The sequence below is a fragment of the Bombus affinis genome, chromosome 2 (assembly GCF_024516045.1).
Source record: "Bombus affinis isolate iyBomAffi1 chromosome 2, iyBomAffi1.2, whole genome shotgun sequence".
NCBI lineage: Eukaryota > Metazoa > Arthropoda > Insecta > Hymenoptera > Apidae > Bombus > Bombus affinis.
Window position 1 is genome coordinate 1,084,871 of NC_066345.1, and position 16,271 is coordinate 1,101,141.

General features: G+C 35.0%; 1 protein-coding gene and 1 long non-coding RNA gene across 4 annotated transcripts in view; one reads left to right on the forward strand and one right to left on the reverse strand.

Annotated features, from left to right (window-relative positions):
* Positions 1-16,271, forward strand: part of LOC126923950 (tetraspanin-5) — a 128,669-nt gene that overhangs the window by 87,914 nt on the left and 24,484 nt on the right. For all 3 annotated transcript variants that reach the window (XM_050737907.1, XM_050737925.1, XM_050737916.1), the window contains exons 3-7: positions 2,575-2,648; positions 9,296-9,370; positions 11,517-11,615; positions 14,987-15,115; positions 15,321-15,371. In XM_050737907.1, the coding sequence (XP_050593864.1) occupies positions 2,575-2,648; positions 9,296-9,370; positions 11,517-11,615; positions 14,987-15,115; positions 15,321-15,371 (428 nt within the window). The remainder of the gene's footprint in view (positions 1-2,574; positions 2,649-9,295; positions 9,371-11,516; positions 11,616-14,986; positions 15,116-15,320; positions 15,372-16,271) is intronic.
* Positions 68-1,516, reverse strand: LOC126924083 (uncharacterized). Its single transcript, XR_007713412.1, has 2 exons — positions 729-1,516; positions 68-638 (listed from the first exon to the last, which is right to left on the reverse strand). It is a non-coding gene; the product is annotated as an uncharacterized LOC126924083 (long non-coding RNA).

Here is a 16,271-nt window from a genome sequence, read left to right on the forward strand (position 1 = left end):
GAACAAATAGACGGACAAAAATTCCAATAATTAGTTTTTTGGCTTCTGTAATTTATGAGTTGTTTCATTATTTTTTTTTTTATTCGATATACAAATACAACCCTTCTTTATTATATGCATAAATAGATGCATAGATTATTTATTTATTATACACAATCCTCGCCTTTTGGCTTAGGACAGTCTTCTGGTTTTACATCTTTCGCTTATATCCTACGCTTACTTGCCACACTCTCGCTCTCTCCGTTCATTCTTCTCCACCTACACCTTCATCCACACTCTATGCACTCTGCCTACACTCCAATCTAAGATTTCTACATTTACATATCACCTAGCACTGATAACACCTATCATTCTCCTTAATTCCTTCCTTTGCTCTCATTCTCCCTGTCTCTATCTCTCTCTTCGTCATATTGTTCTTCATCTACTCTGTTCCTCTTCAGCGTTCAATATTGCTTTCTGTCTCCCTTTAGTCTCTGTTTTCTACTATTGCCTTTAACTCCTCGTTGTCTTCCTCTCTCTCACCCTCTCTATACTCCACGGTATTTCTATTCCCTGTTCCATCGCATCTAGTACCATTTTTATGTCTTTTTCCGGTTTTGTCTTCTCATAGTCTTCCAGCACGTACCTCGTCGTCTGATCTGTCGTACCCACAGATTCTGATTTAGTTTTGACTTTGTTGATGAAATAGCGTGAATTATTTCCGAATATCACGTTTTTATAGCAAATACCTGCTTAGTTGTTGCGTTACCATTTTCTCGGAACATTATTACAAAAGATATTTCTAGATCTTTAAATTGTTTACCGTTGTGACACTTTGCATATTTTCCACAGACGAGATTTACTATTCATCGATTGTAGTTACGCGATTGCTGCTGCTAACTCGTGTCTAATCACATGACATCGCAAGAGACATGGTAATTAAAAGGTGGCTTTATGAGCGTCACAGAAGTTTATTCACATGCAAAACAGTTCGTGCTGGAGAATTATACTACGAAGACTAGTGACATGAAACGAATAATAGCAGATATGGGTATTGTTATTATATCAAATTTAAAGATGATTGAAAAATTTGGAAAGTTACAAAAGAACGTATCAAGCTTATTTATGTTTGCGGCTAATCTCGAGGAGACCAGAACAGTTAGTTAACATGTGCTCTTTATTAACACTAGAATTACCGACCTTTAATATGTATCTAAATGTTCTCTATATAAATCAGTATAATTCAGACGATATTAATTAAAGTAAATAAGTCTATGTAATTATGTCTCAATGTATATTATACAAAACTAAAAGAATTCTACTGGCTCATTGGCAGAGGCTCCAACTTAAACATGCAGAGTAAAATAATGCTATATAAAGCCATATTAAAACCTGTGTGGACCTATGGGATCCAACTATGGGGAACAGCGAGTAATTCCAACATAGAAATTCTTCAACGATTCCAATCAAAAACTCTAAGATCCTTGATAGATGCACCTTGGTATGTTACCAACGAAACAATACATCCCGACCTTAAGATACCCACAATTAAAGAAGAAATATCCAAGTTCAAAAACAGATATAATATAAGAGTTAACAACCACCTAAACCCATTAGTTACCCAATTACTTGACACGACGGATCAGATCCGCAGACTAAAAAGACAATAGCCTTTAGATTGAAGAATTAGATCGAACTAGAATCAAACATACTATAAACTCTTATAATCCAAATTACAGTACCACACCAAAATAATTTACTTATAATACTCAATGAGAATAGATTGTAAATAGTCTACCAAATAAAAAAAAGAAAGAAATGTATATTACAATGTATACAAACATATGTATATATTTCATTAGCGGAAAGTGTTTGTTAAGAAAAATATTGGCATTTTTTGTTTAAAAAATCCGATTATCTTTCTTTATTATTTGTTATAAGAAAGTAATTAAGTATTTTTATTGGATACCAATTCAATAAATAGTCGGCTCATGAATCCTTAATTGATTTAAATGGAAAAATTCAAGAGGGGAGAGGTTTTAATGGTTTCTGCGTAAAATGTACCATATTGGAAATTAAATGGATTTCTATATAATCATTCAGCTAGTCTATTTGCAATCGGAATCGAACATGTGCGTTCAGTACCCCCTCTCGCCGCCTCCCGATTGTTATCAGTGTTATCAGTTGCTAAACAACATAGCGAACACGAGTGAAATGGGAAGTTCTCTTGCAAATGAAATTGGTAACTCTGTACCATTTAAAACTACCTTTATCCTCTTAATAAAAATTTTTCTGCTTTCTATTATCTTAAAGCTACGGCTGAGTTCAATTGTGCGAAACACAAAGAGACATTGTATTCTAAATATGATTTGTTGCGAAACAAAACGATCCTAAGAGGATAGGAACAGAAAGATTCCTTAAATAAAAGATAAGATAATGACCAGCCTTATGTGCACAAATAAAGATAGAGCACAAATGACAATAGATAAATTGAAAACGTAAACTTAGCGTAAACGTAATATCAACGAAACTGATAAAATATAGCAGACGATAAAATATTCAGACTTAACTCAAATAATTCTTCCTCTGTTATAGGTACAGTGACATTTATCATTGGATTTACGGGATGCGTTGGCGCACTCAGGGAAAATACGTGCCTCCTAGCTACGGTATGTATTTGAATATCTAATGAAGCATTTGTGGATTGCTTTAATTATCTGTAAGCACACGAAGATACATAGCTTCTCGTGTGTATACTACCGCTCAAACGTATGTGGACACTTGCTTACCTTTGACAGAATGTAATTGTAACATACGGATGCGAGCATTCACGGTAGCTCGCACGCGACACGCGACAATCCAATACCCAAACGACAAACATCCGGTCTTTATCTTTATTTTTGTCGTGGGTTCAACCTTTATCGATCCTTTACAGATGGTCCCGTAACTTCTAAATTACCTAAAAGAGGTAGATAGAGGTTTTGATACTGTAAATTCGAATACACTGTCTATTTGTAAAAAGTAGCAACTCTAGGATATTATCTAGACGCAGGATAGACGTCGCGTCATCGCTCGTGCGTCTCGTGTGACGGCGAAGGCGAAACAAGAGGGAAGAGAGAGATAAGTAAAACCGAGACTCACTATGGTTGCTTATCCTTATCGCTACTCCAACATACACACTCAGAATTTAATTGCGATCATCTCATGTAAAATCGGAGGCTATCGCCACGTGACAGTCGCTAAAATATAGAGACAGGATGTAACACTCTCCCCATAGCTGGATCCTGGTACCATCCTCGTCGGCAGTTTGGAACATAATTTTGGCGCCATACACATTGAGAACTATCCTAAACTAACAAACATTTGTTCACTAATATACGCTCAGTGCTGTCTGGCAAACCTTCAGGCGGATAAGGACTCGCGTCGATGCTCACAGACAAAGCTGACAGCAAAGTCGCGGGCTAGTGGCGTCACAGACATTAAAGCGGAATGGGAAAAAGACACTTGCGGTTGGTGTACGGACTCGTAAACCGTAGAACAATACACGTTATTTAACGTTTTCTGTAAACTATTCGGAACATAATCCTCCTCCTTAAGACGGGCGATTGTTACTGCACACACATACACATGGATATACGTACGAGGAGCTTCCCCGCTGATTTATTTATGTCCGGAGAAGTGTAATGTGTTGACCGTACGGGCAATAATTGAACGGTACTGAATTATACCAGGTATGTAAATACGAAACCGGAATTTTTGTATAGAAAATACACGTTTATTGTATGAAAATGATTAAAAATATTTTATTCGAAGTATTGCCCATCGCTAGCTATACATTTTTCCCACTTGTCTGGCAATTGGTGGATGCCACGGCAAAAAAACTGTCGCTCTTTTGAGGCAAACCAGTCATCGAGCCATTTTCGTACATTTTCGTAAGAAGTGAAGTGCTGGTCAGAAAGTGCGTGTCCCATCGATGAAAATAAATAGTAATCGGACGGAGCCAAGTCTGAGTAAGCCGCGTGCAAAAGTATTCCCCAACTGAACGCTTCAATCGTTTCCTTGACCGGTTTTGCTGTATGCGATGGTGCATTATCATGAAGCAAAATTACTTTGTGTTACCTTTTTTGATATTCTGGTCGTTTTTCACGCAAAGCTTGATTCAAATCGATCATTTGTTGTCGGTAGCGCTCAGTATTAACGGTTTCGCCAGGTTTTAACAGCTCATAATAGATCACACCCTTCTGGTCCACGTTCTTCGTTCCTCACGTCAAAATTGCCACTTCTGAATTTTTTAAACCACTCAAAGCACTGTGATTTACCAAGAGCATGCTCGCCATAAGCTTCGACAAGTATTCGATGCGATTCTGCAGCAGTTTTCTTCAAATGGTAACGGGAAATCAATGCTGTCCGCAAATCGTAGTTTCCAGGCACAAAATTCGACATGATCTATTACAAACTATGCTGTTGTATGAAACTTGTATCGTTCTGAGTCGAAAATGTTTGTGAGATGTTAACAAAGACTTTTGGCATCAATGACGCAGTTTAGTGATAACTACATTATCAACTAGGATCGTCTATAGGCAAATTCCGGTTTCATATTTACAGACCTGATACACTGTTACAACACGGAAATATACAACACGACACAGGATCACATCATTCTTCGTTGCGGTGACCAGGAGCCAAATCGGGATAAACCTTCTTTCTTCCTAGCGCAGTCTTTCTGTTTACTCCCGTCTTGTCGCAGCATGCACTCAGAGTAACAGAGCGGTCAAGATCAAAGTCAGGTTATCGCGTGGTTGAGCACTCGATCTGGCGATGAAAACCACTAAACCGCTAAAACTGACGTCGGATCCTTCACCGGCGCATCCATGAGATTGAGACTCCGAACATATTCAGGTAAAGGTCGATTACAGGGATTTCTTCGTTGTCCGTCTGTGTTCCTGTGGACGCAGTGCTGGGTCTGTTGACCCCCTTCATATCAGTCCCTTTGTCTTATCTGTGGTTGCGTCTGGATCTCAATCTTCCGCTTTGGCATCGTCATCCCTTGCGGTTTCGTGGTCGTTTGGGGTGCGTTGCCCGTTGCGGGAGAAGGTAGCAGCTGACATTCGGACCCTGCAGAGGTGGCGTATCTTCCGCGGTACATTGTCCTGTGGCTGCGTCCTTCTGCTGGCATTTTTCTGGCGCTGGGGTTAGGTTGAGGTTGAGTTAGACTAGGTTGGTGTTAGGAAACTAGTACAGCTTCCACAAGATGTACTGGTCGCAAAGGAAACATTCGATGATGCGTCCTGACTTTCTCTTTGCTGCGTTCTTTACTTTAACCGTGCACAAGAGAATATGTTGCTTTCCTGCACGAGTTCTTTTCAGCGCGATGAGTAGTTTGCAATATAAACAGGACTCCGTTGTACGCTGTTTTAAATGATTTTTCGCTCCACCCGGTCTGCTCGGAATTTGCACCTGGTGCGGGGATTATGGGATTCTCTACTGGTAGTTGTTCTCCGTTGGGAACTTCACAGTTTTGAGAACCTCTCGGTTCTGCTTCTGCTACACCGACGCTCTTATTACACTACGTCCTTTCACTACCGTATTCCTTACTTCTCTCCTCGCGTTCTTCCTTTTCTTGTAATAACAGAGTCCCAAGAGGTGTACGGTGCACTTCCTTGCTTTCTACTATAACAGCAACAACATATTATCATTACGAACATTTCAGTGCCAAACCCTGTAGTCAGATAGTTATTATTAAATTCAAATTTTATTGATCTTGTCGATGCGTTTCGATCTCTGTTATTTTTCGCTCAGTATCCTATAACTCTATAGGATACTCATCCCATGCATTCCCCGCAGATATTTCATCGTCTCCTGTATTAAATATTGTTGATAACCAAGGTGGAGTTATTCTATCAATTCTTTTTATTTCCAGAATTAATATTGTTTCATTCAACGTATCAAAGTCTTTCTCTACGCTCATATATCTTTATTGCTCTGAGGACAATGTAGTCTTAGACAGCGCTACACAGAGAAGTAGGAGATGCAACTATACCCACCTTCTTCAGAGTTTTAGCGTCTCTTCTGCCTGGACACGAAGATCTGCCTGATCCGAAGAGTCTTTTTATTCACGAAAATCAATCATCCGGCTTGGTAGACCAGATATAATCAAAACGACTGTTTTTCTCTTCTTTAGGAATGATCCACACAGTCGAGTCGTATGGCGACTGGGAAGGTGCAATTACGTCGTCTTCAAATTCTCTCGCTACCTGACACTCTCGTTCCTTCAAAGAGAAACAGTGTAAATTCACCTTTATACGCCGGCAGGAAACGTTACTGCCTCGTATTGACGGGAATATCATCTACCGTCGGAATTTTGCATGAGGTCTTATACATGATAAACGAACACCGGGTAGTTTATATCTCCGTAAGCGTTCCTCTATCGTATGTAACGCATAATGTTTCTCCTCTTCATTCAACCGCTCCAGACGAACAACGTCCATTATTTAAGTAATACGATCCTCGGCTGAAGCATGTTCTTCGGACGAAGAACAGTGAACGTCGAACTCTCCTTCCTCGTAGCAACTATGGTATGCGGAGGGTGTTAGTTCCTGGCTAAGTACTTCAGTTCCTACGTCTTCGTTCAGCGCGTCTATGCCAAAACGTGACGTATGTCGGTTTTTTGAGTTTAGTTTGTAAACGTTTCTCCCACGGACAGGATATCTCTGATTTGAAGCGGAATATGCGCAAGCTAGTGTGTATTATTTCGACGTATCTGTTTATGCATACGCGTTGGTATAGTAAACACTCGTGTACGTCGGTTTGCATCATGCGGTGCGTGATTAGCCCATTTCACGAATGTTATTGACCTAATCGGATCGCTACCCATCTACTATCTAATCTAGATTGTCTACTATCAGTAGGATCGGTACCATTCGTTATGGCGGAAGAGCAATTCGACCGTTTCGGTTCGTGGGAAGTCGATTCCTAATATTACGTCGCTCACTATAGGAAAATTATGCGGGATATGGAAAGTATGGAAATTTTTCGGAAATTTTATATCAAGAGTAGCGAGAGCTTTAATAACTTTGGAAACTATACCGGCGATTTTTACGACTCGACCTACATTGACAGTCAAATCCAGGTCTCCACATATTTATGAGCAGCAGTGTAGGTGTTTTTATTTTACGGTAGAACCTTCCAACTCGAATGCCTTTAGAACAATTTCAGTCATAGAATATTGATATAATTCATAAAATATCGGTAATCGAAGCTAAGCTGCGTCTCCTGCGCTCTCGAATAAAGAGAATTCGTAAAATGATAAAACAATGGTGCAGTGGTTCAATTAATAAATCGGTATCTACGAAACTATCAATAATTATTACTTTTCAGATTGTGGCTCAATTTCGGTTTGAAATTTACTACTTCATATATTTTGTATCAATAAGCACGGTAATATTTACAATAATTACAATTCTATATAAACTTTCGATATATAAATTGTAATTACACAAAGAATTGATAGTTATCGTTTAAATAAAGATGTAAGAAAAAATACATTTGGTATTAAAAATTCATGTCATTTCTACAATTAATATTAGTATGACCATTGTAAATGACATTGTTGTAACCAGTGTGAAAAAATGAATACAGGGAAAAACAAGGACATAAATTTATTTTTAATTACAGAATGCTGGACAAGTTTCTGTATCATAATTATCGTTATCTCAAAAATTTCTACCGCGCAATGTAAAAGACGGTTTAATTTTAATCATGAATTACTTATAAACACTTGTAACGAATTATGTTGGTGGTCTGCGTCCAAAAGAGGATATAAGAGTACTCATTGTCATCTTAGGAGTCCTACAAACTGGCAAAGTTTTCTTAAAAAGTCAAAAGAGCACTCCGGTTGCTCTCTTTGTTACCACGAAACTAAAGAATCAGCTTTCAAGTTTCCTCGTAAAGGAAATGTTTCCTCGTTGCCCGTTTTTTCATAAAGCGCAAAATTAAAGCACGTTGACAATAAATGCCAACATTGTATCTTGGTGATTAAAAATTGTCTGCACATAGTGTATATTATCCCTTAATGTATACTACATAAATTCAATTTTAATTTAATTAAATTAAAAATACTTTGTGACCTGAAATTTCAAAAATATTGCGTTGCATATTTTTTATTGATTCGTAATGATAATTGAATTTATTTGTACTTAATACACACTAACGTGAAAATGGTTTGCAATTATCAGATATGCAATACAGAATATCCAATGATTAAACAAATAACAGTGCTATTAACATCATCTTCTTTGCTATGATAAATATTTGATTCATAATACTATTATGCACAGCGTATGATTGTACAGGTATAATGTCGTGATTATATCGTGACAGCCATCGGATAAATTATAATCTGTGTATTTTGCTATAGTAATAATCAAATAAATAAACATAAACAATAGATGATTTTACCGAAAAGGTTAATAAAGTTAATGTACATTGTGTGCACAGTTGATAAGTATAATTGGAGAAAACATTTTATTCGGGTAACTGCTACTATTCTTTGAAACGTTTCTTTTATATTCAAAGCATTTAGAGTTTAATTTCAAGTAAATGTTACTTCGTTATGTTATTCAGCTGTAACAAAATACGTAACAGTGAGAATTTCGCGTGAACTATAATAACGTGCAACACACTTTTTTCTGTGTTTTATCATGCGTTTGCCTCACAATTGCTGCAGAACGATGTAATTACACGAGGAGTACTTTAAGTACTTCACATATAAACTTACATACGTTTTTATTTCATAACGAACTTTCAAATTACAGTCAATGTAACAGTATTAAATTATTTAACACAGATTGAACAATTAAAGAATTAAAATGCAATTGGAAGGAATGGCGAGATTAAAGTGTAAATAATTACTACGATTATTAGCATTATTTTATTAATTGTACCATATAAAAGTTTTGTAAACTATAACAACTTGCAATGTTTATTCTGTTTATATGACAATTGTTTAAATAATATTTTAAGTCATTAACTTTTGCATCGTTCCTTCGTATTTTTCTCCGTATTTTTTTAATTGAAATAATCGATAATTTTTTCGAGAACGTGAAACCTGTTATTTTATACTAATTTTCAAATTGGGAGATCGATAAAGATTTTACAGAATTAAATTCTTTGATACATAATAATATTAAAATTATAAAACTAATTCTAATAATCCATAAAATTATAGTTACACTTGTTTTATGATATCAAATGCATGATTTTACATTCTGAAAGATTGAAGTTTATTACAACGTTATTTTATGTGAATCTATTCCAGTATGCGATATTTCTGGCGTTATTATTGTTAATGGAGATGGCAGCCGGTGTCTTAGGATTTGTCTTCAAGGACTGGGTGAGTTTTATCAAAAATTTATTAATATTCCCGCGATAATCTCCAATTGTGTCGATGTATACGATAAGATTATAGTTGGGGATTTTTTGTTACTACATCCTTTAAATTAAATAAGTTTCTCCGCGAGCGAACTTGATAAATTTCATATCTATAAAAGCTCCGTAAATATTTTTCTCGTTGTGCCGATGTACACGATAAGAATATAATTGGGAATTTTTTGTTGCTACGTTCTTTAAATTGTATAAGTTTTTCCGCGAGCGAACTTGATAAATTTCATATCTATGAAAGCTTCGTAAACATTTTTCTCCTTGTACCGATGTACACGATAAGATTATAATTGGGAATTATTTGTTGCTACGTCTTTTAAATTGAATAAGTTTCTCCGCGAGCGAACTTGATAAATTTCATATCCATAAAAGCTTCGTAAATATTTTTCTCGTGTACATAAAATTATATTAATATCGTTTGGTGTAGGATAATGAATAAAGTTTCCTATATATTCATGGCGTGACTCATTTATTATACAGGGTGGTTGGTAACTGGCGGTACAAGCGGAAAGGGGGTGATTCTACGCGAAAAAAGAAGTCGAAAATATAGAATAAAAATTTTTCTTTTAAGGCTTTGTTTTCGAGAAAATCGACTTTGAATTTTCGCTCGGTACGCGTGCACTTTATCGCACGCATATACCCTTATAACGAGACGTGATAAAGTGCACGCGTACTGAGCGAAAATTCAGATTCGATTTTCTCGAAAACAAAGCCTCAAACGAAAAATTTTTATTCTATATTTTCGACTTCTTTTTTCGCGTAGAATCATCCCCTTTCCGCTTGTACCACTAGTTACCAACTACCCTGTATAAACTGTCTCATAAGTTTTTGTAGTAACTTTACTATTTTGTAACCAAGAATAAAACGAAAATGTCATACATATTTAGATCCGACATTTTCATCTAGGTTTTTGTCTAAACAGGTTTGCACGAAACTTGGAACTCTGTTTGTTGTACGGATCGTAAAATGAATCCGAAGCACATTTGTATTCGAATTGTTTTTAACTATACGTCGAAACAAGTAATTTAACTTAACGATAACTTTATATTGTAAAACTTTAAAATCTCTCTTCGCTACTTGATGATCTCCAGTGGAATAAGTCAATAAGTAAATATCTGCATATTTATGTTACATGGAATACGCGTAAACGTAATTTACAGTCAGAGTTATGGACGATAAAAAGGAAATAAATTTTATGTACTTTAAATATTGCTTCCCCTCTGTGAAAGATTTATTTTTACCATTCTTTCTGGATATTTACAATAACTGCAGTACGTTAGTTCCATTGGAAAAAAATATACAAATTTAAAAGTTTGTTTGAAATATATGGTAAAAGAATCTTTGTTTGATATACCCTTTTTATAATGTTGTTTCAATCTATGTGAATTGTTTTTAATAAATAGAAAATATAATTCAATATTATACCTATATATAGCTCGAAAAACAACTTCTGCAATTAATAACAGCTTTTCCTAATTGTGGCATTTCATTGATATTTGCATCTTTAATTTATGGTATAGATTATTATTTATTATTTGCCACTTACTACTGATTATTCATTATTTATTATTCGTGATATAGATTCTATTTATAGCGGAAGTATTTGGCGCTTTATATTCGTACAAATTAAAAGAGTAAACAAAAGCTCAATATTTTAATTATCAAGACATGATGAACATTTTTTGGCGTTGCTAACAATTTGAATGATTCTCTAAAAATAAGTTTCGTTTTGGTACTACAGAACGTACTAAGCACATACACGCAAAGTTCGAGTTCTGAGTTCACGTACTCGCCGTTCCTATATCAATTCCAAGTGCACCTTCTACTTGTAACAGTTGAAATTCTGTCTATCGCGCATATTCGTATTCGATGGTTCATACGAAATTCGTACGAAATTTCTATTCTCACAAAGGAATGCACGAATGATTATTCACATAAGTCAGTAGAAAGAAGGATAAAAAGGTTTAATTCTGCTGAAAATGTTGATATGGCACAAATTAACCGAAGACTTAACATACCGTTCATATCGTGTTTGGATTCATTTTATCGATTGTAATTTATTGCTAAACATAGAATTAATATGTCGATTCGGTGTACAGATAAAATCACAAGCCACTGGCGGTTTCCAAGCGTTCATCATCCACTATAGAGAAGATCCTGATCAGCAGAATCTCATCGATTGGATTCAAGAGGATTGGGTACGTGTCATATCGTTATTTGTCCAATTAGATAAGGGAATACATTTTCTATTACATTAAAAACAGCGTATAAATTCTACCAATGTAATAATCAATGAACTAATTGCATTTATTAATACAGTTCTATTTACAATTTACTGTCTTTATAACCGGTACATATACAACGATTAATTGCGTTAATTAGTTAGTTAACTGAAGTTGATTAAATAACTATATTAATTAGTTAATTTAATTGATAGAATTTATTGATCGACGTTTTGACAAGCAATGTGAGATTTCAATAGAAACGCTGCCTCGTCGCTTCAGTTCTGCAGATCCTGTCAATAGTTATACTACTGTTCCAATCCTCTATTCTTCACGTTAGTTCAATTCCTATCCATGAGAGACCATCGTATCGTTGTTCTGGATGCATTTCCTTTCATCTAATGAAACGCCTACATAGCACTTTGATATTATAAAATGTAAAGGAGCGTTAAGACGATCAATATTACTGTCACTGCTTCAAGTATCTCGACTGTCACCGCTTCTAAGAAAACTCTACACCTGGTCTTTTTAGTTTTCTTAAGCACGGAAGCCATCGGTAGAGTATAGACAAAAGACTGGGTCGAAGGTGGACCATAAACAGTAGACAGGCGACGTTGGCTTCGGGGTTTTCAGTTATAGGGTAACACTGCTAGTGTCACGTAAAAAATATTGAACAAATGATTAAAATGTCACGTTATTTTATTTTTATTCAATTTGTACAGTAATTCGGGCTGGCTCGGTCTGATTAAGACTGACTTGGACGATTTTGGGGGTAGTATTTATGTTCTTTTATTCGCGGGAATGGGAAAAGACCTTGGTTGCACTTGTCATATGTCCATAGGAACGGGCAGAGAGACCGGACACTACCTCGGTGGTCACTCATAATAAGGCGCTTGGAATTTGCTGTCTTATCGCACATAGGTAGTCGGATTCTTCCGTGACACTAGCGTGCGGATCTGGACCAGCTCGAATTATACTTCTACTTGTAATTACACTTCTGTGTTAAAATATATTTTCTACCTTACAATTTATCCACGCGTTTCTCTCTTTATGCATCTAACAACCTCGACATCGACATTATAGGCATCTTCAGACGATCGATTACAATAATATATTGATCGTCTACATTAGACGGTCTCTTACATACGACGATGTTGAGAAGCTTGAAATATTGACAATAATATCGATCGTCTTAATGTTCCTTAAAAGCTACAATACAGGGTGTCTCGCACAAGTAGAACAAGCCCATGGTCCTAACACGATATTGTATCGAGTGTCGGTTAAGAGAAGACGAGATCGAATATAACGTATTTATTCGTCGATAGTGTTCTGTAGCTTACGCGACTTACAATCAAATAGAAAATAGCAAGTTATACGCGAGGAACGTCACGAAGCAGTTTCTGAAGACAAGCCAACTTAAAGTTAGCACTGCGAAATCTGTACTTCTAATAAATACCTTGTAACTTGTATATATATATGTCGGGTTTTCGTTAGAAATTTTGGGCACGTAATAATTAATAAGCTTAACGAAAGCTATTGACAATGTTCTTGGGTTCAATAACGAATCCACGGTCAACGGGAAAACTCTTTGTACAATAGAATATATTTTGTAGCACGCAGACACGTTAACTCAGACGCTGGGTTACTTTCAGACTGACTGCCTAGACGATACCAGTAAACTCTCCAAGGTGATTGCGAAAATAAAAGACAGATACGGTCACATTTGTCAATTACATATTGATCGGGATTATCAACAAAATTCCAAGCGCCGTTATCAGGCAGTCCCTCGTGAAACCAACATTGCTCCTGGCCGGGGCTTGATTGTTAATACAGCGCGTCCCTCAACATCGGTACTTCTTCCGTTAGACATAACGTTCATCCCGTGACCGTGGCTACGTTCGGCGACCAGTTATGTCACCTCGAGCCCAAGTATTGGGGATCTTCGCAAAGAAAGGCCCGATGTCCCTACATCTCCGACATATATTTTCAAATTCGTTTGAAATTTTATTAAATTAATTACGAATTCACGATGGTCGTGTCTCATTGCAGTGCTAATGAAATTTTAAGTATAATATATACAATTGAATACATTCGTGGCTCGCTGTATGCATAAGAGTATGCAACAGAGTTTTATTATTCAAGTTAAATGTATATTTCGTTACGATATTACGTTACGAAGAGCCAAAACTTTTGGAATAGTATAGTATACTTCTGACATTTTAAATGTAATTTCATTAAAATAAAATCATTAATTAAATAATTGTATTTAATATAATACTAATAATTGTATTAATATTGATGAAGAGTTTCAGTAATAATATTATTGCAATTAATTAATTAATTATTCCAAGTTAAATTATCATACATGTTAAGGAATCATGTATTAATTAATTGACTAATTAAGACAAAATTACTGATTCAATATTTCTCATATTTGTGACGTTAATTAAAACGAATCTTCAATCTTTATTTAATTAAAATACTTTTCTACCCTATTATACTTTATAAAAATCATGATTCCGATCACAGTGCAGTTTTTATAAAGCATTCTTTGATATAAACACCGCTTTGTTTCACAGTTTCACGAAATGATACGAACAAAATTATTGAATTCACTGAGCGTGAAGAAAGAACGTGCATTTAAGTTTAACGAAGCTCTTTGAACACCAGTTTCACACGTTCTCTCTCTCTCTCTCTCTCTCTCTCTCCCTCTTTCTCTTTTTACTAAGCAAATTGATACTATGTCTTCCGCTTTTGTTTTTTTCCCTCCTTAATATTGACTTTATTTATAATGGCGAGATTCCTATTTCCTTCATCTTTGTATTATTCAGTGCTAGACACTGAAATACTGTTGCACTAAGCAACATGTTTAATACTGATACGCTGATACGCTTGTTAAACCAAATATGAAATTAAAGAACGTCAAATTGGTGGTACGTAGTTGCTAAAGAACGAAAACGACACCTGCTGATCGGATTTATTTGATGTTGGTTAATTGAATTGATTAACTTTCGTTTAAGAGAAAGTGTTTCAACATGATGTTGTTATAACTATAAAATTAGAACTAGTAACGTTTTGCAAATACGATGGGTAACGATCAAATTTTGTTATTCAATTCCGTAATTCAAATTACGTAATTCGATTACTGTAGTTGAAATTATGTAATTCAATTGCGTCAATTCCAATTTTGTAATTCTATTAAACAATTCAATTACGCAATTCAAATTATGTAATTGGATTACAACATAATTGAACGTAATTGAATTAATATGTAATCGAAATAGAGTGTTATTAAATTACATAATTAAATTACTGTGTAATTATATTAACGCAACTGTATTTTACAGTTACAGTGTTGCGGCATCGAGGGCCCTAAAGACTGGGATCGCAATAATTATTTCAATTGTTCGTCGAGCGACATTGGCTCGAGGGAAGCATGCGGCGTGCCTTTTAGCTGTTGTAAACGAAAGCCAAATGTAAGTATTTTTTATCTCACGTTAGTATATTTTTTCCTTATTTTCAATAAAAGAATTTCTTATCTTTGTTAAATAAAGAATTAATTGCACGTGAACTGCAGTGATGATTCTTTTATAATATATAAACAAGTACAACATTTTATTATATTTTAAAATAAAAATGTTATTATTAAGTTTATATCTGAAAATATTGTCTCCTTTTCAGGAAATTATAAAAAATAAACAGTGCGGCTATGATGTTAGAAAACCTAGCTACGTAAGTCATTTTTTAAAATTCAATATTATCTTTAACACTAAACGTTGTATTATTATAACAAAAGCAGGGATCGAATGAAACTGTTCAAATTTCCAAGTGGACACGAAATAACAGTAATTTTTTAACTGTCGCGTTTTCTGTTTTGAGAAAACAGTTGTAAAATGAAGTGCATCTACTGAAACTTTTATCCCATAGATTTTTGCATAAATAGGAAACTTTTAGTCCTGTAGAAGCACAAGAGAGTTTTAGTTCAAGCGAGACATTTATTTTGCTTTGAAACAGTTAAAGTTGAATGTTTTGAAACTGCTCTTCAGTGTTCAAACTGCTTAACCGCTCAAAGCGATTTAGAAAATACAAAATATTCTTTTTAAAATTAAACTCTAAACTCTGAGCATATATACAAATAATTAACTGCATATTGTTTGGTTCAATCTCATTATTTGTAAAATGAAATAATTGTATCTATAAAAATCACAACTTGTTTTCTCTCTCTCATATACTCATTCTGCTTTCAACTTTTTAAATAATGCTAATTAAAACATAATTCTAGCTTTCATACTTTCCTTTAAAATATTTGTTAAAAGGTATGTATATAATCTGGCACAACTTTTGCCATACAGAATGGCTGTTATAAGCGAACTTTTGCAGCAGAATTAAAGTATTAACGCGTAAAGTAAACGTAAAACAGAAAAAGAGTTATTGAAAAATGAAAAGCTCAGTAACTGAGTTTTATTTATAAGAGTTAGCTGTTTCATTCGACCCCCGAAGAAAACTTCTACTTGTCGTGTTTGCAAGGTTTCCGCTCTTAAAAGTTATATTTCCATTAATTGTACACTATATTACTGTATTCATCTATTCTAAAATCATGTTTTTCACCTTCACTTTATTTACCGTAACCAT